Source organism: Egretta garzetta, unplaced genomic scaffold (assembly GCF_000687185.1).
Source record: "Egretta garzetta isolate BGI_Z169 unplaced genomic scaffold, ASM68718v1 scaffold69, whole genome shotgun sequence".
NCBI classification, from domain to species: domain Eukaryota; kingdom Metazoa; phylum Chordata; class Aves; order Pelecaniformes; family Ardeidae; genus Egretta; species Egretta garzetta.
In genome coordinates, this window is record NW_009260790.1 from 681,091 (window position 1) to 707,018 (window position 25,928).

General features: G+C 42.6%; 1 protein-coding gene across 1 annotated transcript in view; it reads left to right on the plus strand.

The window, feature by feature from the left end:
• Positions 1-19,503, plus strand: part of PEX14 (peroxisomal biogenesis factor 14) — a 71,658-nt gene extending 52,155 nt beyond the window's left edge. Inside the window, exons 4-9 of the mRNA XM_035901926.1 lie at positions 1,002-1,124; positions 8,192-8,277; positions 10,702-10,804; positions 12,074-12,171; positions 15,364-15,455; positions 17,684-19,503. Coding sequence (XP_035757819.1) covers positions 1,002-1,124; positions 8,192-8,277; positions 10,702-10,804; positions 12,074-12,171; positions 15,364-15,455; positions 17,684-18,149 — 968 coding nt within the window. The 3' untranslated portion in view covers positions 18,150-19,503. The remainder of the gene's footprint in view (positions 1-1,001; positions 1,125-8,191; positions 8,278-10,701; positions 10,805-12,073; positions 12,172-15,363; positions 15,456-17,683) is intronic.
• Positions 19,504-25,928: the final 6,425 nt, after the last annotated feature.

The following is a 25,928-nucleotide window of genomic DNA, read 5'->3' on the forward strand; positions in this document are numbered from 1 at the left end:
CCATCTGAGTACTAAATTGTTGTTCTAGAGGATGTTTTCTAATGTTGGAAAAAATAATCCAGCTGTGCTTCCTTCTTCACAGATGCCGGTCATTGTGAATCCTTTGGCTGCTTTTCTTTTCCCTGTTGTTGGCCAAATCCTTTCCATATTGTCATTGTGAATCCTTTGGCTGCTTTTCCCTGTTGTTGGCCAAATCCTTTCCATATGCTGTGGCCAATTACAGATGGTCATCCTGGCATTTCCTGGTGGCAGGAGTGACTGCACCAACATGTACCATGTGTGCAGTGTTACTGCAGCTCTGCGTGAAATAAAACCCAGGCTGCCCTAGGGCAATCTAATCATGCAGCAATAGGCCGGGGCAATGCTAAGCTGAAAGTTTGGGCTTGGCCTTGTTTTGATCTGTTTTGTTATAGTTTTATTTCCTCCTTACATTCTGTGTCCCATTCATACTAATCGCAGTCAGTCCTGATTTTTTTTCTTTTTATTTCTGCATTTGTCATAAAATAAAGCAAATTATTCCCGTCTTCGGAAACGATCTAGACTAATTAGTCGTCTAACCCAATAATTAGTTTTTTGTTTCCCTGTCTGTTTTCATGCATTATTGTTAGTTTTTTCCCCTCTTTTTTTTTTTTACACCATTACAGATTAAAATGAGCCACATTTGCAGTTGATGGTATCTTTTTTTTGGGGGAAGAATGGAGAATTGCAATAGAAAGCTACTTCAAAAGCAGCAATAAACTCAAGGATAAATTAAGGAAATTGAATGAGCCACATTTGGAAGCAGCGTTGAGGCTAATATTCTGTCGCTTAAGGTTAAATTGCAACAGAAAGAGAGAGAGGGAGACATTCCAGTGAATCCAAAATTGGGGAGGCATTACTGCTCAAGTCAGTGCCAAAATTCTTTGCAGCTTGAAAGGGTTCTGCCTGGCTTGAGAATTTAATTATGCGTGCATCAAGTGGGTAAAGGTGCTAAACTGATTTCATTTCCTCTGCTCCCCCAGGCCTGACAGATGAAGAAATTGACCTGGCTTTCCAGCAGTCGGGCACCAGCACGGATGAGCCACAGTCCCCAGGTTCTTCTACACAGCTGGTGCCAACTCAGCCCTCTCACCCTGTGGTGTATAGTAAGTAACACTTTGAAAAACATCTGGTCTTGTTGCTTTCTGCAGTGATTTCTGCAGCAGTTTCACAGATTTCTGTGCCAGATCCTAGATTTCAATTCAACTAATGCCATACTTTTTGTCAGACTCGGACACCAAATGTTTCTTCGAATGCCCTTCATAGTTGTTGATGCCTGTGACAAGATCATATTACCCAAGGGAAATGAGATACAAATGATCATTGTCTACAAGCAAACATCATACATGCTAGCCTCTTGACCTGAAGGTGTATAGCCAATACAAATTAGATTCTGACCCACTATAAGGACTTGAGAAGAGCATTGAGTCAACATAGGACTCGGTCTTCCCTCCTAAAACGTAAGGTCATGCTTCCCTTCATCAGTAGGGTTTTCTAATATTTAGATTGTTTATCTATGATAGAGCTGATAGATTCTTGGATAGAAGGTACTATAAAAGTGCAACACTATTACATCTTTAGTTACTACAACAGTGGACTCTGTCCAGTAAGCTGTTGGACATCATCACAAAGTTTTGTATTTTAGCTAGACGACTTACTTAACTAATCACGCAACTGATCAGTTCATAGAATCATAGAATATCTTGAGTTGGAAGGGACCCATAAGGAACAAGTCCAACTCCCTGCTCCTCGCAGGACCACCTCAAACTAAACCATATGACTAAGAGCATCATCCAGATGCTCCTTGAACTCTGTTAGTTAATGCCCTGCACAGTTACTTGAAAGAGGTGTATTTTCAGCATGAAGCAAGCTGGAATATAAGGTCTTCAGGACTTAGGCTGCGACTTCCCATATGTGAGTTTATGGTCTGGAACAATGGACCCTCAGTATGAGTTTTAAGAGTGCTATCAGGTTACAAATAATAATAAACAGTTAATAAGGATCCTTAATTTTAAGAAGCTTTCTCTCTTCAAACTTAAATAAACTGAGGGGGGACATCAGAAATTCTGTGTAGGCTGTGTGGATATGATTGTATGATTTTGTGTACAAAATACACTCTCAAAGAATTTTTAAAGTCCCAACATAATCTGTGTAGACTCAAAATTTACATATATATTTGCATTTTAAAACAAACCTCACAAAAAAGTATCTAAGCTCCAAACAATAAAAACCAAAGTACACACCATTAAAAATCCATCAAAAGAAGCTGTTCAGCTCACATGTGTGTCTGGCAGTTTGAAAAGCACTTCACTTACCTGCCAAGTATTAAGAATAGGATTTTGGTACTGCTCCTAAACAGTTGTAGGTCAGGTATTGACTGATCTAACAGTCCACTTAGGGCTCTGTTTATTAGTTTATGGCATAGTTTTGCTACTGCTAGAGACAATACTAGACTTGCTTTCTGAGTTTTTAAATACTCTGGTTTGGCACAGTTTGGGAAGAAAAACATTTGTGATGGAGTTGGGCTCAGAACTGGAATATTTCTGACTGTTGTATTGGGTGTGCTGGTGAACTCCAGGATTGAATTCTGCCTCCTGGGCTAATACCTGTCTGCTGTAGCTCACAGAAAATGCCAGAAAAGCAAAATCTCATCTCTTGCTGAAGAAACAGTGCCAGATCCCTCTTAGTGCTATCCATTGCTCATTCAGCTAACTCTTATCACAACCCAATGGTGGAAGAGTTTATCTGCCCTTATTTTGTAGTGTCCCACTCGTATGAATAGGGCAGGAAAGAAGTATGCAATTCAAACTGGAAAACATTGTCATCATTATTAACCCTTGCAGCTTTATCGCTGTTTATTTTTTTTTCCTTTTACTATTTTGGCTTTCCTCAAAGCACCAGCTCCCAATTTCTTCTAACTAGGTAAGAAACTTAACTAATATTTAAACATCAAATTGTTTCAAGTAACAGCTCCAGAGAGGTCTGAAAGTATCATTCTGTAATGCTCAGAAAGCAAAGGTGAATAAAAATACCACCAAAGTAAAGCTTTTGTAGGGGTTGTAATTGTAAACTGATGCTTAGCTTTATGATCTGATCGGTGCTTTTTAAATAATTTGAACCAAAAGCTTTTGCCTGTGAGCCAGTCTTTTTTAGCACCCCCCAAATTTGAGGCAGTGGCGACAGTAGGTTCATTGAAATAGAACAGAACAGAATAGAATCACTTTGGTTGGAAAAGACCTTTGAGATCATCGAGTCCAACCTTTAACCTAACCCTGCCATCCCACCACTAATATTAGGTATCACTCCTCCCCTCTCTAACCATTTATTGCAGATCTTCTATTTAAATTTAACCTTTAAATGGATGTATAAAAAGAATAAATATCTAAATATACATGGTATTCATTTGACCAAAATACTTGTTTTAATTAGGTGTCATCTGTGCCCCATTCTAGTCCTTGACTGTTGTAGTATTGGTGGTGTTAATGATGGATCCATCTTTGTGTCCTCCTGTTAAGTGCTTTCCATGGTATCAGAACTGCAAAAAGAATATGTGAATTTCTCTGGAGCTGATGGATGAGACTGTGCAGTGGCTCGGTGCTCCTTCAAGGTGCCTTGTTTGCTGTAGGTTATTTCATCAGTTGGATGCTAATTCTGTAATGAATATTTCTGAACTGGTCCAAATCTGCTCCAGGACAGTTGTTTCTGTGACAGTTTACTAAGTCAATTTATCTTTCACAGATTTGTCAGGGGTTGTCATGTACAGAGAAAGAAAGATACTACTATTTCCGTCTATCTGTTATGCTTATCTTCTTACAGAGTATTCATGACACTAGTGTTGGAATGCTTCAAGCTTTGAAGTTCAAAAGTATATCTAAAGGACTAATGAGATAGGTAGACTGTTGAATCTCTAAGTTGGCTCACTGATGGGAACAATATATATTGAAAGAGCTTATATTGAAAAAGATTATGAGCTATGTTTGCCTTCCCCAAAGATGACATCTGAATTTCTTGTGAAGTAGCATCTGATCTGCTGGAGTTTAGGTCTTGAAGACAGTTAACCACTTTGTGTTTGATATTTTTGGTTCTTTTTAAGGCTTTTTTGAGTAATTTTGACACTTCTACACAAAATCACAAAACTAGAGAGAGAGAATTACCCCCCACAGACCAAAAAGGAGAAACAGCTGAGGAGGGTACTGTGCTGAAAAGCAGTGGCTAGTGTCCTAAGAAACATAATTTCTCTTTGTCCCCCCTCCCCACAAGGTGTTGCTGCTTCATGTTTAAAAATTATATTAAAACTGTGGGTTACGAGTACAGAAGTTCAGGATGGCTTCAGAACCATCTCAGGAGTTCATTCAGACTAACAGCCGAGTTGGTGTTCTTGCCACCAACTCCAGCGTAAGATGTCCACTCTTGTGAGTCAGAGCAATAAACCCTATGCACATCTTTTGTTTTTATTTGCTTGATCTCCTGCTGTTGTCAACTCGGTCTGTTCTAATTTTGCAGAAAATAATTCATACCACTTAAATACTTCTTTTTGTAGAAATTGAACTGCTAGTGTGGGTATTATTTAATGTTCTAATGTTTTGTTGGAAATAGCTGTTACCTAAGCAAGTACTTTCTTATTCTTTAAGAGTTAATGAGAAGGAAGCATATTTGTAAGCCTTCAGAGTAGCATCGTTCTTGTGTGCCGAACTCCTCCTGGGTTTGGTTTAAGAGGAACAATAATAACTTTTGGGAGGAAGAGACAATAATTAAGTTAAGTTTCTAGATACTGTATTTCAGCTCAATACCATCTCTACGATTTCTCCTCCTGTTATGGAGGAGTAATTCCTTCCCTCCAGTTTGTACTTTTGCCAAGAGGTGTCAAAACGGCTTTTAAAAAAAAAAAGCTTAAAAAAAGCTTGAATTTGATTAATATAGAGAAACAAGACTTTGCCTGACTGATAATAAAACTGATAAATGACATTTGAATTACTTGTAGCAGTAATTTATTACATAAAATATCTTTTATTTGACATGCGATTAGTTGCTGGAAGCATCACTCAATCTGACTAGTTTAAACATGCTCTAAAATGAACCCCCAGTAAAAAAACAGGGCTGTCTGCTGTTGGCGTTATGAAATATACTAATCCAGCCGTGAGGACAAAAATCTGACTTTAAATATTTAAATGATTAATTGGGTTTATATTTTTTTTTACCTTTCTAACCCCTATAATTACAAGCAAACTCAGGGGAGTTTCTGAGCTAGGTGTGCAAAGCTGCACGCTTATCATCCAGGTATTGTCTGTATTCTTCCCCATGGTATTTATGGTCTCCATTATGGGGATTTGTGCAGATTTTACACCTGCTTAAAAGTCATCCCCAGTGAGTGTTTTAGTTGCCATTTGGATCTTCTTCTCCCACCCTTGTGTCTTTATTATGTGGGAGGCTGTAGAATACGGACTGTTTTCTCTTACAATTAAAAATGGTAACTAGACTCCAAACTTTTTTTTTTTCCCTTCCCCGCAACTCCTTTCCGTTGGTTCACTGTTTGGTCTTGGAAAATCACATCTTCCAGCCTCAGTTTCTACAGTTTTAAATGTGGATACTAGTGAGGCTGACCTTGGATGCACAAGGCCTAATTAATTGATGTCAGGAAAGTTAATCCTGAGATGAATGGGAATCTTAAAAATAGTAAGGGTTTACTCTGGAAGTGCAATTTACAGCTGCTGCTGTTGTGAAAATTAACTATACTTACAGAAAACACAGACTTAGAGCTGAAGAAAATGTCTGTATCCCTTCCATTTGCCGTTTGAGGGTCTCTTATGTAGAATGGTTTGCTACTTCCCCAGTGCCTAAACTGAAAAGTGATTGGGCTGTTAGTGCTTTTTCACTTTCTCTGAATTTTATTCCAGTTCTACAAGTGGGGAAATTGAGGATATGCAGAGAAGTCAGTGTGAGCACTGAGAAACTTCTAACCCTCTCTCCACCCCACGTTTTAGATTAGAGTATTGCAGAGAAACAGGAAGATTGAATGTGGATTTTAGGCAGAGCTGTGACATTCTTCATAACATTGTAAAGTTGATGTGGTCAATGCAGAGCCTTTACTGCGTCCCTCACCCACTCACTTTTCCTCTCCACCCCCTCATTTTTTTTTTTTTTTTCCACAAGACAGAATTATTTCACACATCTCTAAAACGAGTAAAATGGCATTTCAGCTTCTTGTCTTTATAGACTCTCTGAACTTTAGGAAAGATCATTCTGGTCCCTTTTCATTAATAATGAAAACCAGGGGGCAATAAAATGTTCTTAGCTCGAGCATTACAGGAATGGAGGGAGAGATGAGTGAGGTGACAGGGCAAAGCGGACAGGGTCCTACAGGTGCCTCTCCTTCCTACTCAGAGGTCACCCCAGCGGGGAGGTAGTTAGGGACAGCCAGACAAGGACTGCCATGGACAGGGCACAGTCGGACCCACAGACCCTCTGAGATTAATTAACTCTTTACAATAGGCAGTTCAGCCTGGAATGACTTGTGTTGTCATAGAAGGATATTTTTAGTCAGAAGTTCAGGGCAGAGAACTGGACAACTAAGAGACTTCTGATACCAGAAATGACAGTGGGAGCAAAGTAAGGAGGGGAGAGTGGGATGGATGAGTGGGGTTTGCAGCAAGATTAGCCAGAGATAATTTTAAATCCTGACATGTACACAGCCAGTTACTGCAGCTTAGCTGATGTGTGTTAACTCATTAAGTTAAAAAGTTATGATAATTTGATCATGTGCCTAAGCTCCAAAACTGCAACTGCAGCAACCCAAAATACTGCTGGTGACACTATTCACCAGTTCTGACAGAGCTGCTTTAATTTGTTCAGATTTCTAGCCAGTGGATAATTTGAGGAGCTGTGTCCTAAAACATAGCAAGAAGCGATGAGTGCCTGTCTGTTGAGCCTGAGGGCTGGGATTAAGAGTAACTCTTGCAATGAAATGCCTGTAGAAGTTCTCAGCAACAGGAAAAATGGCAATAGTTGAGCAAAGCAGAAAGGAATCATAGAATCATAGAATGTTTTGGGTTGGAAGGGACCCCTAGAGGTCATCTAGTCCAACCCCCCTGCAGCGAGCAGGGAAAGGAGACAAGCTTCCAGCCATTTCAGCCAGTTAAGCCTCCCTTTGAAAGTCTAAATTGAAACTTTGGAGAACAGAATGTGTTTCTGAGACATTGTAGGTCACATGTAGATTTGGATCTGTCTGTTTGGAGATTGTACACTGGCCTCCACCTCATCAGTTCTGCCCACATCCTGCCACTGAACTTTAGGAAAGATCACTCTGCATCCTCTTTATTATTAAAGAAAACCAGGGCAGTACAAGATTCATTAAGGGAACTGCAAGGGAGGTGAAAGGATAAAGCTGGTAGAAAACTACAGGTGTCTTCTGATTCTGCTTGAAGGAGCAGAGCCTACCATATCTTTGCTTTGCTCTGTGGAGTCTCTAAGCTGTTCAGAACTGTGTGTTAAATATCTTAAGCTTTTATCTACTTCTTTACCTCTCTCTGTAGATATTTAACTGCATATTGTCTCTTTGCTTTTTCTGTGTGCTTTGGTCCCTATTTGCAATTCAGGCTTGAAAGACACTGGATCCTTCATTATTGAAATGGTCTGCAATTGCTGACACAGTGGTCATAAACCGATTTATTGCCTTGATTTCTCTTCTTTTTCAAAACACTTCCTTCTTTCTTTTTTTCTGTACTCTTCTGGGTCTCTGGCTCTGTCCCCATTTTCAAAAATTATGATAGTGAAGAACAATTGGTATTCAAGTAATGAGTTAACTAGCACTAACACCACAGTTATCTGGGGAAAGTGTGGTTGGGTTCAGAGTGCCTTCTGCAAGGATAGAGTAGGGCATAACAGCTTGATGGAACTTTTTTAATTGCTGCTGTGATTTGTCTCCCTTTGACACCTTGTGCAAGGCCAGTGTCAATGCTAGAGGTCTGGATGGGTGTTTCAATGTCCTAGGGCCAGAAGCCTGCACACTGTACCTGAGGGACTACCAGCATCTTAATGCGCCCTGCTCAGTAAATCTATGCCTGCTAAGAAACAGTAGGACTGGCATTACTCATTCCTCTTTTCTCTGATAAAATGAGTGCATGAAAATGTTGTCACCTGCAGTTCTGACTGATCATTTCTGTATTTTGGTTTTTAGGTCCACCTGGCTCCAGATGGCGAGATTATGGTGCTTTGGCGATCATAATGGCAGGAATTGCCTTTGGATTCCACCAACTCTACAAGGTAGTATCTCCTTCACTACTCTTACATTGTACTGAGAGAATGATGTTACGCTGCTTGTGTTCAAATGATCTCATTGGTTCCAAGTTGGTGAGGTATCTCTTCTTGCTGACACTGCTATTGGTATATTTGAGAAATGTAGACACTTAACGTGAAAATGCAGAGTCAAAAAGTGGCAAGCAAACAAAACTAGTTCTTAGCAGTGGATCTCAAACTGCTAGAAACAAGGTTGATTTCATTGTCTATATATCTTTTGGAATTAATTTAAGTTGGGGAAACAGAGTACAGTTCAGTAAAGGGATTTGCAGCATTGGCCAGCAGACATTACTGTCATAGCCTCCCGCCTAATGATTTGTCCACTGGCAACCCTGCATCATGGGTAGGAAAGAATCTTCTTTGACCGATCAGAACGTTGAAAAGAAGGTGCTAATTTCTAGGTCTGCCATACTTCCTGTAGTTCTACTCCAATTTGCTTAGAACAAGGTAGAGCAAGCGTGTGTCTGCATGTGTATTGTAAAGACAGCAGCCCCTTCTCATTTCTTGTACAATGTTTCTCCAATTGAACATATTCTTTCACTCTGGATTTTCTTTTTAGCAATGTGGTAAGTGACGTTAAATAATGTCTTTGGTAAGTCATCATATTCTGTGGGTACATAGAAAGACGTAAGTGGTTCAGGTCAACACAGCAGAGTGTAAAGAGGTTTGGTCCAGTAGAAGTTGTGTTTTATTTTTGAAAAAGGGACAGAGTTGAAGACTTAACGAGAGGATGATGGTTTTCATGTTTGTTCTTTAATTAACTACTACTGCCTTGTTTGGTAAAATCCATTTTTCAAATAAAAGTGTTGGCCTTCTAGTTTAAAACTACTTTTCTTATCCCGTCCTGTCATTAATTTTCTGGCTCTCAGGCTAAGAGGGAGAGGCCAGATTAAGCAACATGGTTCTGTCTATGCAAGTAAAGTTACATGATTTAAGAGAATGGCTTTTTACTGAGATAAGTTGTCCCTATGTTTTTATATTAAAGTAGTGATGCCAGCCTTACTGATCTTTTCTTTCTTGCAAAGAATGGTGGGGCTGATATGTATCCAGAGAGATGTTAAGACAACAGCTGCTGGGCCTTGCAGACCTGAACACATTGCTGTTACTAAATGACATGTATCTAACACATATTGATGATTTACATAAATTTTTGGCATAATGTCACTGATGCTATTAATATATCCTACTGTTGTATTTTCTTTGTTTACAGATCTTGCTCTGCTGTCTATCCAAACCTCATGAGGCATATTGTGTGCCTAGCAGAGACCTGTATTCTTTTATAGGAATAAGAAATCTTTGGAGATTGATAAATTCCCTCTGCCCTTCATAGGCTTTTGAGGGAGTTTGAAAATAGTAATTTTTTTATATGAAAGATAGGATGCTAGGATAAAACATAGTTGTCCATGTGTGTTCTGTGAAGATTGAGAGAACTGTTCATGAAAGTCTTCAAAAGCTATTTGCTTTTCAGAATGTCTAAGTGTAAACATGTACGTGTACACGTGCTTTGTGAGGGTAAGAGCTGTGTACAGTGACACTGAAATCTTAAACCAGTGCTATTAAATGTAAAAGGCTGTCCCACACATGTCAGTTTAGATAATCAGCTCTGTCTCAGAAACCGTCCTGTATGAATGCCCCGATAGTGGGTGTACATGCATCAGAAGCCAGCATGAAAAAAATTGATAGGCACTATCAGGGCTGTTTCCACATCCTAGACCATCCTTCTCACATTTTTTTCACCTGCCATGTTGTGCTTGGATGTGCCCTTGTTAAAGTGCATATTCAGTTCATAGGAGCAGTGCTGCAGAAGGATCCACGGTAGTTAGGGGAGAGTTGTGACCTATTAGATCCAGTCCATCCTCTCAAGGGCAGAATGAGGTAGATTTCATGGCTGTGTACAGCGACACTGAACTGCCTCCCATCCTGTACTAGCTTGTTCTCACTTCCTTTAGCCCTGGTTTCTTAGTTCTCTTCCCTGTGCCCCAGATCTCTGCTTTTCCCTCGTAACCCTTCCCCTGCCAAGGTTCAAGAGTCTATAATACCTCTCATTCCCCGGCTTATGTTTTATCTGGCCTTTCCTGGGCCTTTCTCCTCTTTTTCCCACAGCTGCATTTCTTGCCTTGTGGATGTAGCTCAAACGTTGTGACACGTCAGTGTGTTCACACTTGAGAGTGTAAGATCTGAAATTGTTCTCTCATACCTTCTCTTCTGCAACTTCATTTAACACCTACTGTAGAGGGAATTTCTTTTCTCAGCCAGGTGTGTGGGTAAATGACCACTGCTCTGTGATAAAGGCTGAGGTTTGCATGGTGGGCTTTGAGGATGTTTCAGGTAGACTAGAAAGACTGCTTTGCCTATCCCTATTTCCTAAAAAAGTTTCTGTACTCCATGCAGAAATACCTGCTTCCTCTCATCATGGGAGGCAAAGAAGACAGGAAACAACTTCAGAGGATTGAGTCAAACATTTCTGAGATGAGTGGCAGTGTGACACAGACAGGTAAAGATTAATTTGAGTCCATCAATTCACCCCTCAAAGCCTTTCTCCCTGCATCCTCCATTCTGCCAAGACCCCCACCCTTTTCTTTCCCTCCATCTCCACTTTATGTGGTGACTTCATTTATCTGCTCTGAGAATCTGTTCACATTTGCAAATGAAGCCGCCGTCATTTCGGTTTAATTTGAAATTGCTTGTTTACTGTCGGCGCGGCCTCAATTAATTATGTTTTTACGGAAAGGCTCCCAACCTCAGAATATTAATAAGGGGAATAAAATGACAGCCTTTCGGAGGGCTGTAAAGTTCATTTTTAATTTCTGCTTCTCTGATGTTTTCAGGGGCTTTTTTTTGGTGTTTTCCCCCCACCTTCCATCTGAAAATCCGAGGAAGGGTCAGGAGAGTCTGTAATTACTGTGCCTCCCTGACCTTAGCCACCTTCTCTGTTATTGACTCTATAGGGTATCTGTTCATTACCCAATGCCCTAATGATGGTCTGGATTAGCTGTTACCTGTCACACCAATAGAGTTTTTAATTTTATTTTATTTTATCAGCTTGTTTACTGCCTGGAAGCTTTGGACAAAGTACCAAAGTAGAAAAAGTTCTCCTACAGCTGGAGTTGGAGTCTAGAAGTTCTTCAGTGTTTGCTGGGGTGTAGGAGGGGAATACAGAATCGTCTCTTGAAATAAAAGGGGAATTGCGCAAAGTATATTCAGTTGTTGGGATGGAAAAAAGTATGATTTTCAGCAGTAAGTTTGTTAAAGATGCTAGCGTTGAGGGAGCTGGTGGGTTGAGAGTGGGCGGATGCTAATTACACTTTTTAGTGGAGGGTGAGAAGAAAAGCATCTTTCATTTCTCATGATACCCTAAGGTCAATCCTGAGACCAGCCTCTTCCCAGATTGGAGCTAGCCCCAGTGTTTGCCTGCACGAGGCCCAAGATAGATAAATGATACAAACATTGTGTAAGTTCAGGGAGATGTACAAATCATAAACCAATATAATTAGAAGGGAGAGGTTTTGGACGGATATACTGTGGGCTATAGACATCTATACAATGGAAAGATAAACTAGAAATACTGGAGGTTAGATGCAGTGCAGGTAGATTACCCGTAGTGCAGATAAATCATATGGATTAAAGTGAGCAGGCGGGCGTAGATAAATTAAATATAGTAGGAATAGAGGCATCTTTGTAGCTAGACAGCAGGAAGGACGTGTGTGAGTGTGTATATGTGCATGTATCTCAGTTTAACACTCTCCTGCTTTTTCCCTCACAGTCACTCAGTTACAGACAACTTTAGCAGCTGTCCAGGAACTGCTAATCCAGCAACAACAGAAAATCCAGGAGCTCACCCAAGAACTTGCTGCTTCTAAGGTATCCACTTCCAACTCTTCACCTTTAGAACATCACCATCTTCTTTGGAACATGCATGGCTTCTTCTGCGGGCACATGGAAAGCACCTTACTAGGTTCACAATCCAGCCTTCAGCTCTGTCACATCCACATCCAGTTTCTCTGCATCTGACTTCTCCATAGGCAGTCTTTTTAAAGCACTGGATATTAGTTGGGTACTCAGTGAAATGTATCTGATTTCTGAGAGGGCTTTGCTATATAGCGTTGTATGCAGACTGTGTGTCTGTTCTCAGCTCTGTATCTTCTGCATTGCATTTGATATGAAATAATTGTGCTGTCGGTCCACTGACCAAAAGAGGTAAAGGCCAGTTATGCAGAGTTTTTATTTGTGTGTAACATGTAATTTTACATGTTTATATTTCTCCTCTACATTGTCAAACAATGATTTAATCCTGTTCAGCCAAGCACACACTTGAAGTACTGGATTTAAGTCACTTGTTCAGATCAGACCAGGTAATGACCAAACATTCTTACTGTTTGGTTTCTTGTTTCAGTGATTTTGGTCATCTCAGTGTAACAGGTGGCCCCATTACAACCACATTGGTGATGCACAGTGGCCCGTTCCCCTTGACTCCTGATTTGACCCTGGCAATAAAACCATCAGTTCTGACTAGTTTGTGTTGTTACATGTGTAACTACAAGTAACCACTTTTAACCAAAATTGATTTTCTTTCTGGCAATGAGAATTAGTGCTTTTCATCTCCAAAGTACTTTGCAGCCATTGGCCTAAGCATTCTATCAGCCAGTAAGTGTTGGTTTCACGTGAGGTGGAATGGACTTGAACCAGTCACATGGAGATGAAGCCTTCCTTTCACTCACAAACTTGTGGTTATTCAGGGCCCAGTCATCTTGCGGTATTCTCTGTACAGGGAGAGATTTTTCTTTTTACTCTGTGATCCCTTAGACAGTCTTTTACCCAGAGCATGAACAGTTGTCTTCTCCCCTTACCTATACTTTAATCTCATACAAACCCTTTGATGGTGTGTAACTGGTGGGCCACAGCTGACTATGTGGTGTGCACACTGTACAGTAGGAATTCCTCAGTGGCACAGCTGTAAACCCAACCATGAAAGACAGTTTATGGTCACAACACTCTACTTCAATTTTCCTTGGGAACTGTGGCCTGTCAGTGGCCTGGAGCCAGTCCGGAAATTGGAAAACTGTTTTCAGGTCTTAAGTGTTAAGATTAAGACCACATGTTGAGCTTTAAGAAGGAAAAAGGGCATAAGAGTCTTGGTGGTTTAGAAAGTCTTGAAGAAGTTTTTCCTCCCCCCTCTCTACCCCCTGCACAGAAATGGTAGCACACATTGTTATGATATCTAAACCTCATGTGTACAAAGAAAAACTTGGGCAACCCCACAAACCAAAGAATAAAAGCTGTGTTTTCTCAGCTGTAATGTAAGTTTTTATATCTGCTTTTCAAACTCCTACTGGCATGCTGTAAAAAATTAAAAAGAGGGACTTTAAGTAATTAAAAAACGTACATAAAAATTCAAGGCTTGAATTTTCTACAACTGTTTTTTAAAGAGACTGGCTAAAAAGCCCCAGATGTCAGATTTTATTTCCAAATCCTAGGCATCTGGCACCATATGTGTTTTGGAAATTTGAGTCCTTTGCAGGCCAGTGAGTGGAAATCACTCCCTTGTTAATGCGCTGCTGTAGCTTTCAAGGTCTCGGAAAGCCAGAACAGTGGCTCCTGGATTCTTGCTGTCTGAGGGCTGGGAGTGTGAATCCCAAGGGAACGCATCTGTGTATATCATAGCTACTACAGACTGAGCCTCGCCCAGCTCACTGGGTTCACAGTCCAGAAGTCACTGTGAGTAGTGCTGGCTGTGAAGGTGTTCAGGGTTACTCAGCACTAGCTGAAGTCAGTTTAAGTAGGAAGAACCAGTTCTGGCTATATCTAGTAGGAACTGCTCAGGAGGAGTTTTGTGTTATTCCAGTCCTGGCTTCCTTTGTCAGGGGATTTATTAGGAGTATCTCTGGAGCAATGCGCACAAATGGGTTCATTCCTAATGGCTTTTAGCAGCAATTACTATGGGAAGTGCTAGACACGAGTATTCTTTGGTCCCATACCTAGCCCATTGCTACAGGAGTTGACAGAACAGTAGGATGGGGTAACCATTGGCCATGTTCTGTCTTTCAGAATGTTCCTCCCATTTCTGAAGTTCCTGAAAAAGTTAAAAGAAAGATTGCCAAAAGTATTATCTGCAGCATATTATCCTCAGTTGTCACCTTAATCTAATTTCTGCCTGATATCCCATAGCAATTCTGATGCAGTGCTGACAGCAGCTGTACCAGGCTTCCATGAGTTACTTATCATCTTTCCCCACCAAACTGCATTCATTGCCTTGAAATATCCAAGAGACAATGTCTAGTCCAGCTGCTTCCTGGAGATACAATCTGGTAACTCAAGCATAGCTTTTAATTCTTCAGAGCTAGTAGGGAAGAATCTTTGCGACTTTCAGGTATCGATTTATCAGCCCACCTCTCACCACCATGGAGTGTAGATCATCGATTCTTTATTCCATAATTAAGGAGAAGTGAACAAATGGTTTTAAAATAGTTCTTAATATATAATATTTGAATCTGTTGCCTCAGCTAAGTGCCGTCACAGAAAAGAGTAAGGGACCTGATTCAGTGCAACTCCCACTGCCTTTCAGGTTCCTAGTTATAGTTCTTCTTCTCTGGAAATCATTCATTAGGTCAGTGTCAAATGATTTAGTTTACCCCTTTGTGTATTGTTCTCTGTCTGTTATGTTGGTGGAAAACATCCTATGTAGACCTGGCTTTGTCTGAATTCTCACAAGTGCTGGCCTCCTCCTAATCGAAAAAGAAAGGTCCCCTTGAGGTGCTTCAGCAATGGTTGTGCATGGTATGTTGAAGACAAGATTAATTAGTCCCCCAAACAGAAAGCAAATAATTGAATAATCTCAGCATCTTGAGACCGTTATTATTTCTGATCATCATGGGGACCCATTCAGATCCTTCTTTATTGTGGACATTGTTTTTCTCAGATCTGAGAGATTTTATGTGTGTTATCCCCAGGGCTCAAGATTCCCAGATGCGAGGAGAAAGGAGGATAACATAGAAAAAAGTGACCTTTGTGAACTATCTCCTATACTTTGATCTTTATGTCTTTTTTATGTTCTAGGCCACAACTTCCACCAACTGGATTCTGGAGTCGCAGAATATTAATGAATTGAAATCTGAGATCTACTCGTTAAAAGGACTTCTCCTGAACCGGTATGGATGGAATATATAAGGAGATTATTGTGTGGGGAAAGGGTTGCTTTCTGGGATTCTCTCAATCATGAAGCGGAAAGGCATTTCCAACAGGAACTAGCTCTATATCCTGTTATTGCTATTTTAGTAATACCACTTTGCACTCCACTATCACTTTCTATTTGCAGGTCTCAAAATGCTTTTCAAACTTGCCTTAAATCACAGAGAGCTTGAGTAATACATAAGATTTTTCCTTTTTGTTTACAACAGAGGAATTCTCTGCCATTCACCACAGTCAGGATGCCTCTCACCTAGTTTGAGGTATTGACTGCACGTGCATTCTGTTACAGAGAGTGTCACTTCTAGATACAGTTCAGTTGACATGTTCATGGTTAGGGCATAACCAGGGTGAAAAGAATTGCACTTCAGCAGAGCCTGTTTCTCTCAGTTGGCTAGCTCAGGTATAGACACCTTATAATGTAGTAGATATCTGAAATGAGGTGATATAAATCCCAGCCTATGGGACAGTTGTAAGAACAGGGATCAGATCTCAGTTCTTGAGGAAATTCTTTTTTTCCAAGTACATTACTTAAGAGTTTATCTAGCTTTTCAGCTATTGATCCTTTCACTCTGATATGACTCCCTTGCCTCTTTCTACATGTAACTAAGTCTTCTCAAGTCATCTGGTTTTTAAGAGATGGATTTCAAAGATCAGTCTAAGATTGGACTAGGCATCTTCTGGATCTCAGCAAGCGGGCTTTTCAGAAGTCTGAAAACTGTATTGGCTTTAATATCCTTTTAACTTCTTTCTACGCCTCCCATTCCTCCCGGGAGTCACAGTAGAAAGCTTTGGAGGATTGAGGGTGCCTATTAAGTTACTGTCTGTTAAGTTGGGTCATACTAGCATCACTGCTGGGGAGAAAGCATTAGTTAATGACACCTTGTCAACAGTGGGAAAGTTGCAGCTGGGGGATAAGTGCTCTTTGGAAAAAAGAAAACTTTTTGGGGGGTTGTTTTTTAATGAAAAGGCAAATGTTTCTGCAGCAGCAGCGGAGGAAGCAGCAACATCAGAGCTAGGAAAGTCTCTAAATTCAGTTTGTTGATTGCATATATGATACTGGTTGAATATACAAACGTTAGCTTATTGCACTCACAGGAGATGGAGGTTAGATCAGCAGAGTTCTTCGATTGCTGGTGGTGGCAGCAGGAAGAGGGAGGTGAGAGCAACTACCGTTCCTAGTTCAGTCTAAGAAAACATAATCTGCTGAGTTTGTGTGCTTGCTCTAGGGGAGCAGCCAGCTTTCATCTGCTCTGGTCTTGTCCGTGGCACTAGCTGGGTCACCTGAGGGGCATGAGAACTCCCTGCTACACAGAATCCTTTCCAGAGCTTGATCTGATACCTCTTCGTAGTCCCACATTTCACATACACAAGCAAAGATGTATATGGGGATCAGACATGCTTTTTTGCTTTGCTCTTCATGATAGATGACTTTCTGAGGGCAGCAGTGCTCCCCACTGTGTTTACATTTGTCCTGTTTGATACTTGGATTCTCCTGTTTAGGGCTGGGCATTAGCCTGCCGCTATCACATCCTTAAAGCCCACCTTGAAAGGACTCAAGGACAGAGCAGCCAGCTTTCTCAGCTGGTGCAAGCTAGTATGACTCCATTCAAACCAGAGAAGCTGAACCAGTTTGCGGCAGCCAGGACCTGGCCCAAACATATAAAGTGCATGCTGAGACTAGGAGATAGGCTCTGGATTGTAATGAGCCAGCGTGCAATAGCTGTGTATCACGGTGGAGGTGAGAGCCAGGTGGTGAAATTCCTTGGCTCAGGCACAAGGACCTGGTGTGTCTGACTTCTTGTTCCAGTGGTAATTTTCTTTACCCATTTATTAGTGATTATTTTATAAAGGGACACTCATGTCCTTCCACAGGCAGCATTCCTGAGTGCTAACTTAACTCTGTCAAATTGGCCAAACCAGATAATTTAAGTATTTCATATTGCCCAGCTGTGATATTTTCCTTGTGTGCAGGCTTGGTTACTGGGTGCTTGTAAAGCACTTTGAGATTCTGGCTGAAGAAGTGAAGTGGCCTTGGTTTTGTTCATTTGTGACAAAGGAGACTTGCAGTTTCAGTCCTGCTTTACATGACTTCCCCAGTGCAAATATCATTCTCTCTAATGATAACCCCGCAGTGTTTTTAATAAAAGCCCCTTTCTCTCCTTTTCTTCCCTTCTTCCCCTCCCCCAAGGAGGCAGTTCCCTCCCTCCCCTTCGGCTCCTAAGATCCCGTCATGGCAGATCCCAGTGAAGCCAAGCTCACCCTCCAACCCTGTTGTTGCCAACCATAATAGCAGCAGTGACATCTCACCTGTCAGCAACGAGTCTACCACCTCATCACCAGTCAAGGAGAACCACAGCCCTGAAGGTTCGAAGGTCAGCTGCCATCTGCTGAGCACAGAGGAGGGCAACAAGGCAGTGATTGACGTCAAGAGCCAAGTGCGGATGGAGGTGCAGGGTGAGGAGGAGAAAAGGGAAAACAAAAGGAATGAAGAGGAGGAAGAGGACGATGAGGATGATGATGTTAGCCATGTGGATGAGGAGGAATGTCTGGGTGTCCAGACTGAGGACCGTCGAGGAGGGGATGGTCAGATTAATGAGCAAGTGGAAAAGCTACGAAGACCTGAGGGGGCCAGCAATGAGAATGAGATTGACTAAGGCACCCTGGCTTCTGCTGCTGCTGCTGTACATCTTCCCTAGCCTCCTGCACTGTCCCCGGTGCCTCTCCCATTTTGTGGAGAGAAGTGCCACCATCCCCTCCGGTGATTCTCCCATGATTGACCTTGAGTAGGGTCATGATTGCCCAGTGAACAAGGTGGGCCCTGTTTCACCACAGGGCTTTATAGTGTTGCAGTGGCTTCTTCTCCCTTCCCAGACCCACCTTCTCCCCAAGAGCTGGGGTCACTGCCTAGGCTGGAAGACCAATCGCCTTACCATGCACCACAGCTACAGAATAAGTCCTCTTACAAAAATACCATCTCTCCTGAAAAGTCAGCCTCTTCGCTGCATCCTAGAGTCCTTCTATCCAATTTCAGAAACCAATCTATCCTGAGCTCTTTGATTTCACAAGCCTTTAATTCATCCCCACGTAAGGCCCAAACCAATTCTCTGTTTCCCAAAATAGCCCTCTGTTTTATTTCTCAAACAACTTGGTATTCTGTTGCCAAAAAAAGAATGTTTTAATCCTGAATTCCTCACCAGATCTCAGTCTTGGCTCTTCCAAGCCTTATGTCAAGCCTCAAATTCCTGAAACTACCTAGCACCTAAAACCACTAAATTTCTGTGGGGTCCAAAGAACACTATTTCCACCCCACATGCTTACACTCATCAAAGTGGCCTCTTGCTAGGGACCAAGTTCAGGTTTCATGGCCACAGTAAAATCCATGAGAACAGGTGGCTTTGTTACTTATTGCTCCCCAGTAAAAGAAGGCTTTAAAAGAAGTTGGCCCCACTCATCCCAGTTATTACCCTTCCTCCTCCAAAGACAAGGAGCTCACATCAGTTTTTGACATCTTACATTTTATTTATAGCCGCCCTGAATGAATGAATGAATGAGGTGATATCAGATGCTGAAATAGTCGGTTAATTCTTAATCTTTGCAATGGTTCTTAGCCTGTTTTTCTCCCTAAATGAGGAGAAAACACGTCTTAAATGATCAGCTGAGACCCGCACCTACCCAGTGACAGGCACCTGCTTCAGCAAAGCAGTCTTTACAGAAGAGAGAACAGTTCCAGCTCTGAGGTACCACCACTGGCCCTTCTTGCCCAGTCCAGCCTTTTTTTTTGCCCCACTGGGGCTATACACAAATTCAAACAGTGAATTTTGAAACCTCTCATTTGCAGCATTGTGTTCTCAGCTGGTAAAATGGTGGTGTCCAATTATATTACTCACTGCATCAGAGCCTCTTAGCAGAGCAATTCTTGTAACAACTGAGTCTCACTGTCCTCACCAAGCAAGTGTGCTGTCCGTGTGATCATGTATAGATTTCAAATATAAAATACGATTGTATATAATTGTAATAAATATGAGTTACCACTATTTAACACCAGGCTGTTACTGGATTACTGTGGCTCTTATTTTGGGGAGAAATGTGCATGCAGGGTGGTAAAGGGAGGGAAAGGGGACTATTACAGAAATTCAATCCTTATAAAGTGTTTTCTGAAGGACATTTACAGTTTATTTTCTGACTGCTCCAATACTAGGTTTTATCAGCAGGAGGCAGTGTAGGGGGTGGTGTAAGTGCAATATAAGGTACAACATAAATAGCTCCAAAACCACGGTAATGCTAGGTTGCCTGCGATGTTGCGGAAGGTGAGATGGATGTATCATCCAGTGAGTGAAATGCAGCTTTCCGGTTCCTTTCCTCCCAGCAGGAGGCTCTGCAGGGTGCAGAATGCAGCATCCCGCTCCTTTCCACCCCCGGCAGCAGGAGGTGCTGAAGGGAGCGTGTGAGATATCCCACGGCCCCTTAGTCTTATCTACCGTCTGGGAATGCTGTGCCGTATGTATCCCATGACTGGTCTAACCCTGCCATGTCAGTACAGAAGCCATTGAAAGAAATGGCGTACAGCTAGTAATTCGTAGCTACTGCAATCCCATCTTTGTTCAACAAAAGTATTTGGCTCCCTTCTTAAAAATGAGGGATTTACTTGATTCCTGAGTATTTGGGTGTCTGGTACACAGTGACATTTTCCTGCTCAGGGGGAGCGAAAGGGACCTTCATATTACTGTATTTAGACCTGCTGCTGAATGTGATGATTTCTCATTCCTTAAATGGACGAATATCTTCCCCAGGAGTGAGTGAGTGTGTGTGTGTCTCTCTCTCCCTCTCCGTCTCTCTCTCCACTGTTTAACGTTCACAAAGAACGTCACGTTTAGCTAAAACAGGGCAAATTTGAAAGTGTTTAAAAGGAAAGGCTTTTCTTAAGAGATGGCACTTTTCATTTCTCCAAGCCAAGAATCCTTGTGAAAAGAAAACACGAGTGAACGCAGGGATGTGATGAAAAAGTATTGTCCTGCCTGTGTACATTTTATATACATAGAAGGTTTTGAAAATAGAAAGTGCCTGGACAACAGCAGTTGGTGAAATGTGGAAAATATGTTGCTGAGGTATGTGCCTTGCAGAGTGACTTACGAGGTTTACAGTACAAGCATCCCTGCGGGTTCATTTTTCCCCCCTTTTCCTCCATGTTGCCATGATTTCTGGTGCAGCATAAAAGGCAGTTTTCTTCAACTGCCCTTTTCCCTCCCATAGTTTTTGCTTCTTACAATGTTTGCCAATTCAATAGGTCACAGTTTTTCCTTTTCCCGACCTGATGAATCCCAGAAAACTCCATCATAGCCAGTGGTGCTCAAAAATATCTAACTCTGGGCCTCTGGCTGCTGATGGGGTGTTTGAAGAGATGGGGTGTTTGTTGAAGAGATCCATCCCACCAGCAGAGAATTTGGAAGAAGCCAGACCTTCTTACCAGCAGGTATTGTCGTGAGTCACGAGTTTTATTCCTCTGTCTCATGTTCCTTGTCTTTCCAGTGTAGCAACAGTTATAGGGCGAGTATTTTGGTCCTTGTGAACTGTGTAGCCTGCCTGCTAACTTGTCTTTTTTTTTTTTTGCTAGAAACAAACTTCTTAGGTCAGCTGCCCTGGGAAGTGTTTAGCCCACTGGCCAGTAGGCACTGAGAATGGCATCATACTAGCTGAAAGATGACCAGGTAGCAAATCTTTTTTCTGCAGAACAAGCAAGCAGCAGCAGTTACCCACCGTCTGGCTTATTCAAGTACTCTATTTTACTGTGTAAGCAGCCTTTGTTTTGACACAGGAAGAAGAATAACAACCCCCCGATTGGTGAGTTCAGTGGGTTCGTAACATGGTTTCTATAGGTCTTTGATTGCATATAGAAAGCAGATGAAGGGAGCTTCCTCTGAACAGTGTCATATGAGCACATTTCAGTGAAACCCTGTGAGCTGTGCTCGCTCTCTTCTTGAGGAAACAAGATCAGGTCGGTGCTTTCCAGTAATTTGAGGATATAAAAGCTCCCTTTTCAATAGCTGCAAGAGCAACGTGGGGAACTCAAAAAACGTGACAAAGTGGGAAAGCATTGAGAGAGACATCTGATCATCTTTGTCCAACCTTCCTCACCCCCGGATGTGACAATAAGTCATATGTGCATCTTTGTCAGAAGCAAGAACAATTTTTTTTTATTGCCTTTTGTGTGTTGGGGGTGTAAACCTAACAGTGTTTGGGATCAGAAGGAAGAGGATGGACTGTAGGATCCCTTCTGATCTTGCTGCTTTGCTGTGTGATGCTTTGCAAAGTATTTTACTTATAAGTGTGCCTCAGTTTCCACATGTGATGGTAACAAGGATGGTAAATACAAAGATGTGACAGACAAGTTACAGAGAAAGCCAACTTTGGGAACCAGGTTTCGTGCTAGGTCATGCAGCTCGCACAAAACCCCCAACCCCCATTAACTGTATGCCCTGGAGAGAGAGCCCCAGCAGCCCATGTTGCTTTGGGGAGAGCAGGGCAAGGGTGTAGCACACCACCCAGCTGTAGCCACTGTCCCCTAATAGCCTGCACTGCACAGCTGTGGGAGAGGAGCTGCAGTGCTGGAGCAGCCTGCCTGGGTCAGTTGGCCAGCTTGCCCTGCCTTGCAGGCAGACATTTTAGATTTGACCTTTGCTTATTGCGGCTCAGGTTCTTCTGGCAAGTAAGTGCTTTATAATAACTACGTTCTCTCTTGATTTTTGTCTTCAATAGGGTGGGAAAACTGACTTAATTTCCAGTGGCTACCTCACCCTGGTCTGGGGTTTGTTAGAAGGGCTGCTAGAAGGTTGGATGGGGCTCTGAGCAACCTGATCTAGTTAGTGGTGTCCCTGCTCACTGCAGGGGGGTTGGACTAGATGACCTCTAGGGGTCCCTTCCAACCCAAAACATTCTATGATTCTATGATAAGGTCTATCCTGATGAGTGCTGGGGGAAGGAAGCATGGTATATGCTGGGCTGCCGCGTGGGGCAGAGAGGGGGCTGTGGAAAAACCCAGTCTGTGTCTACTCCGTTCCTTTCATTTGCAGTACCTGCTACAGAATTGGAGACTGCATTTGCTTTTCCTTTGGTGGGGCAATGTGATGCTTGGGGAAAATAAAGGCTAGACAGCAGGTCCAGAGTAGCTTTTGTTGCAAACCTGTTGCATTAAAGTCAAGGTCTCCATGCTTGACTAGACCCTCCACACCCAGCAGGTTGTGGAGCATGTAAATGTTTCCCAAGGGCTTTGACAACAGGAAGCTTTGGAAGGTCCCTTCTGTGTGGTGGTGCTTTATGTTAAGCACAAATTGTATGTGGTGGTCACCCTGCACACTAAAAACTGATCTTAAGCTTGTGCTGAGAGTCTTCCAGCTTGGACTTGACCCCTCATACCATCGGGTGGTATGCAAGTGCAAAGCAAGAGAGGGGCTTGGCCTCCAGGGATTGAAAACATATATAAAGGGATGCTGGGAGGTGAAACATCGGAAATTATTTGCCTAAGGGCACAGGAGAGAGCTTCCAGCTTTCTTCATTTTCCCTTTTACCATCTTATCCCCAGAATATGCTGCTTCCTCAGCAGTCTGCACCTTTAGAGCTGTGTCCACCTATTGTGCTGATGAAAGGCTGGCTCTTACCACTATGTATGCTCTCAAAAAATAAAATATAATAATGCAAGTGTACCTAGGGTAAATTTCGGGGTATTGGGAAAGAGGGGAGATGAAGGGCAGGACCCGACTCCTCCACTTGCTGTGCAGTAGCTCTGAACTGCACACTTGTAGATTGAGGGGCTGGCATGGTCTCTCCCAGCTCAGGGAAAAAAACAATCCCATCCCCAAAAGGGAGCAAGCACTAACCTAATAAAGGCACCAGCTGGACGAAGGCAAAACCAGCTCTTTGGGAAAAAAAAAAAAAACAACAACCTCCTTTCAGTAGAAAAATAATATATTTCATCCAAATAAGGTAAAAATATTTGAAATGGGGCAGAAGTGAGTACTAGGCAGCATCTGTCAGGCCCTTTCTGAAAAGGGGAAGATTATTAAACTCAATTACAATTTATTTTTGTAAAGTGTCTTTCAGACTAAAAATCTCCCCAAATGCTTTGCAAGGACTGCTCAGGGGTTACTTACAATATGGAGCATCTTAGACGAACACCCCAGTTTTCCCACCAAGCTCTTCTTTTCTGCATTTGCTGAAGGATTTAACCCTTCAGGATTTTAATTTTCTTCTATATTTGTGCAAATAATGAGAGATGGTTTATAATGCCGGCTGCAAGAACATGCCTGAGGGGGAGGGGGGGGATTTAACATTGTATTTTTTTCTGGTTTAGGTAAAATACTTGCTTTTCTTTAGGACTCTGTCTCCTGAGAGAGAAGGTGATTGGCTGGATAGGGCTGATTCAGAGGATCTAGAAGTATAACTGGCTTATTTGTTGGCTATTTTTCTTTTTGTGTCTGTCACTTGGCCAGCCTGCTTGTCTGTCTCTCAGTCACTTTGTCTGCTTGGCATGTCAGTTGTGCACAACATCCCTGTTGTTGGTTTTTCAGTCTTCCGTCATGCCTGCCTGTCTCCTAATGCTCTTTCCTTTTTCTTTCTAACACTTCAGAAACAAATTGCTCACAACTTTATCCCTCTGCTTCTATAAGCTAGTACTGAGGTTTTATCTACAGCTACAGTAACACCTCTTTAAAATTAATTTAACTGATTTAATTAAACCAGAGCAAATTCTTGGGTGGACATTCTTCCATCTCTGAACAGATTTCCTTACTTAAGCAGTTTCAGCTGATACGTGCATGCACAAGAGACTGTGTGCTAACTTGCTGAAGCTTTCCTATGTAGATGCACTATTCCTTGCTTCCTGCCCTCTTACAGTATCAACAGTAGACTTCATCTCCGCATGCTGATTTGCCTGGTTTTGGTTCTGTGAATTGCTGTACAGTAATATCAATGCTTCCACTGCAGCAGCCAGCAAGTTTTGGGTATGAGATGGAGGTTGGGGCTTTTCTTCCTTCACAGTCTCCTCTGCTCCCCAGAATGAGCTAGGAGCAGCCTGATGTTTCAACTGAAACTGGAACATCACACTATTGCATCTGTTTCTTACCTTTTTTTCCCCAACTCTAAAAACCTTAGGCAGAGTCTGCTAATTTGTGTAAAATAGAGATGTGGAGTGAATGCCCCAGGCAGTGGGTGTCCCCGCCGTAGTTGTTCAGAAGGGATGTGGAAGGGCAGCAGCAGTGCTGGCTGCGGGGAACCACCCCTGCACAGGGGGCTGTGTTACCCACCTCGGTGCGGGGTGCAGGCAGGTAGATACGGTGACGCCACCAGCCACAGCCCAGAGCTGGTTCCCTTCTGTCCTGTGGGTGCAACTGGCTTTAGCTGAGACGTGACTTGCAGGGTTAGTGCCTGGTAGCTGAATGAACGAGCTTGCTTCCCTGTGAGGGGCTTTCTAACTTGGCTTGGCCAGAGACCAAATGGCTTTGTTTTATCCTCTGTAGTGTTTCGGACTGTAGAGCTCTGATGTTTAGGCAGAGCTTGGCTGTGGCCTGGGATCACAGGAGGGTCCTAGGGGCTGCCGGTGGCAGCAAGGGCTCGGAGCAAATGTTGTTGGTAGCTGGCTTCACAGCAAGAGCACAAGGCAGCACCCTGCCCTGTGGGAAGGGAAGGAGGCAGGGAACGGCTCAGTCTGCCTGTCAGATAAATCGTCGTCTGTTTACTTAAATCCTCAGTGTTTCTTCATTTGTTTGTTTAAGAGTTTCCCTGCCAAAAAAGAGCAAAAGGAAGGAGGGAAGCTGCCTCTGTTGGCCACCCTTCCTCAGCCAGGATGGGTCTGGGGCACTTCAGGCGCAAGAGCAGCACTGGGGGCCAGAGCACCCTGCCTCCCCCGGGTAGGATGAAGGGATCTGCCTCGGAAGGGGCCATGTTCCCATCTTCTGAGCAAACGCTTGGTCCCTGTAAGGGAAGATGCCTGTTAGGGACTCCAGTGAGCCTGCTTCTTGCCCCAGGGCTGGCATGAAGAACTTGTCATCCCTTCTAACACCTACTGTACCTACAAAAGCTGTTCAGTGCCTTTCTCCCCTCTTTGCCCTGAACCCTTTGGGAGAGATCGTTGCCTCCAGAGTTAGGTGTTGTCAGCCTTCAGGTACTGGTGAAGTTTAAGACAGCAGACAGAGACCCAAAAAGTGGGGGCTTCCTGCCTGAATGTTGGATTTCCATGCAACAGAGGGGCTCAAAAGCATCTTGCCTATCCTTACCTTTTTATAGATACCCATAAAATATACCAGGTATAGTAAATATCACACATGCAATTCCTTCACATGCTAGTGCTTGCTTTCACCAAAACTGGCATATGTTCCTTGTCCCCACACATGAATTAGGCAAAACTGTATATTTTGCTGTAGCCATGCATGTGCAAGTCTTGT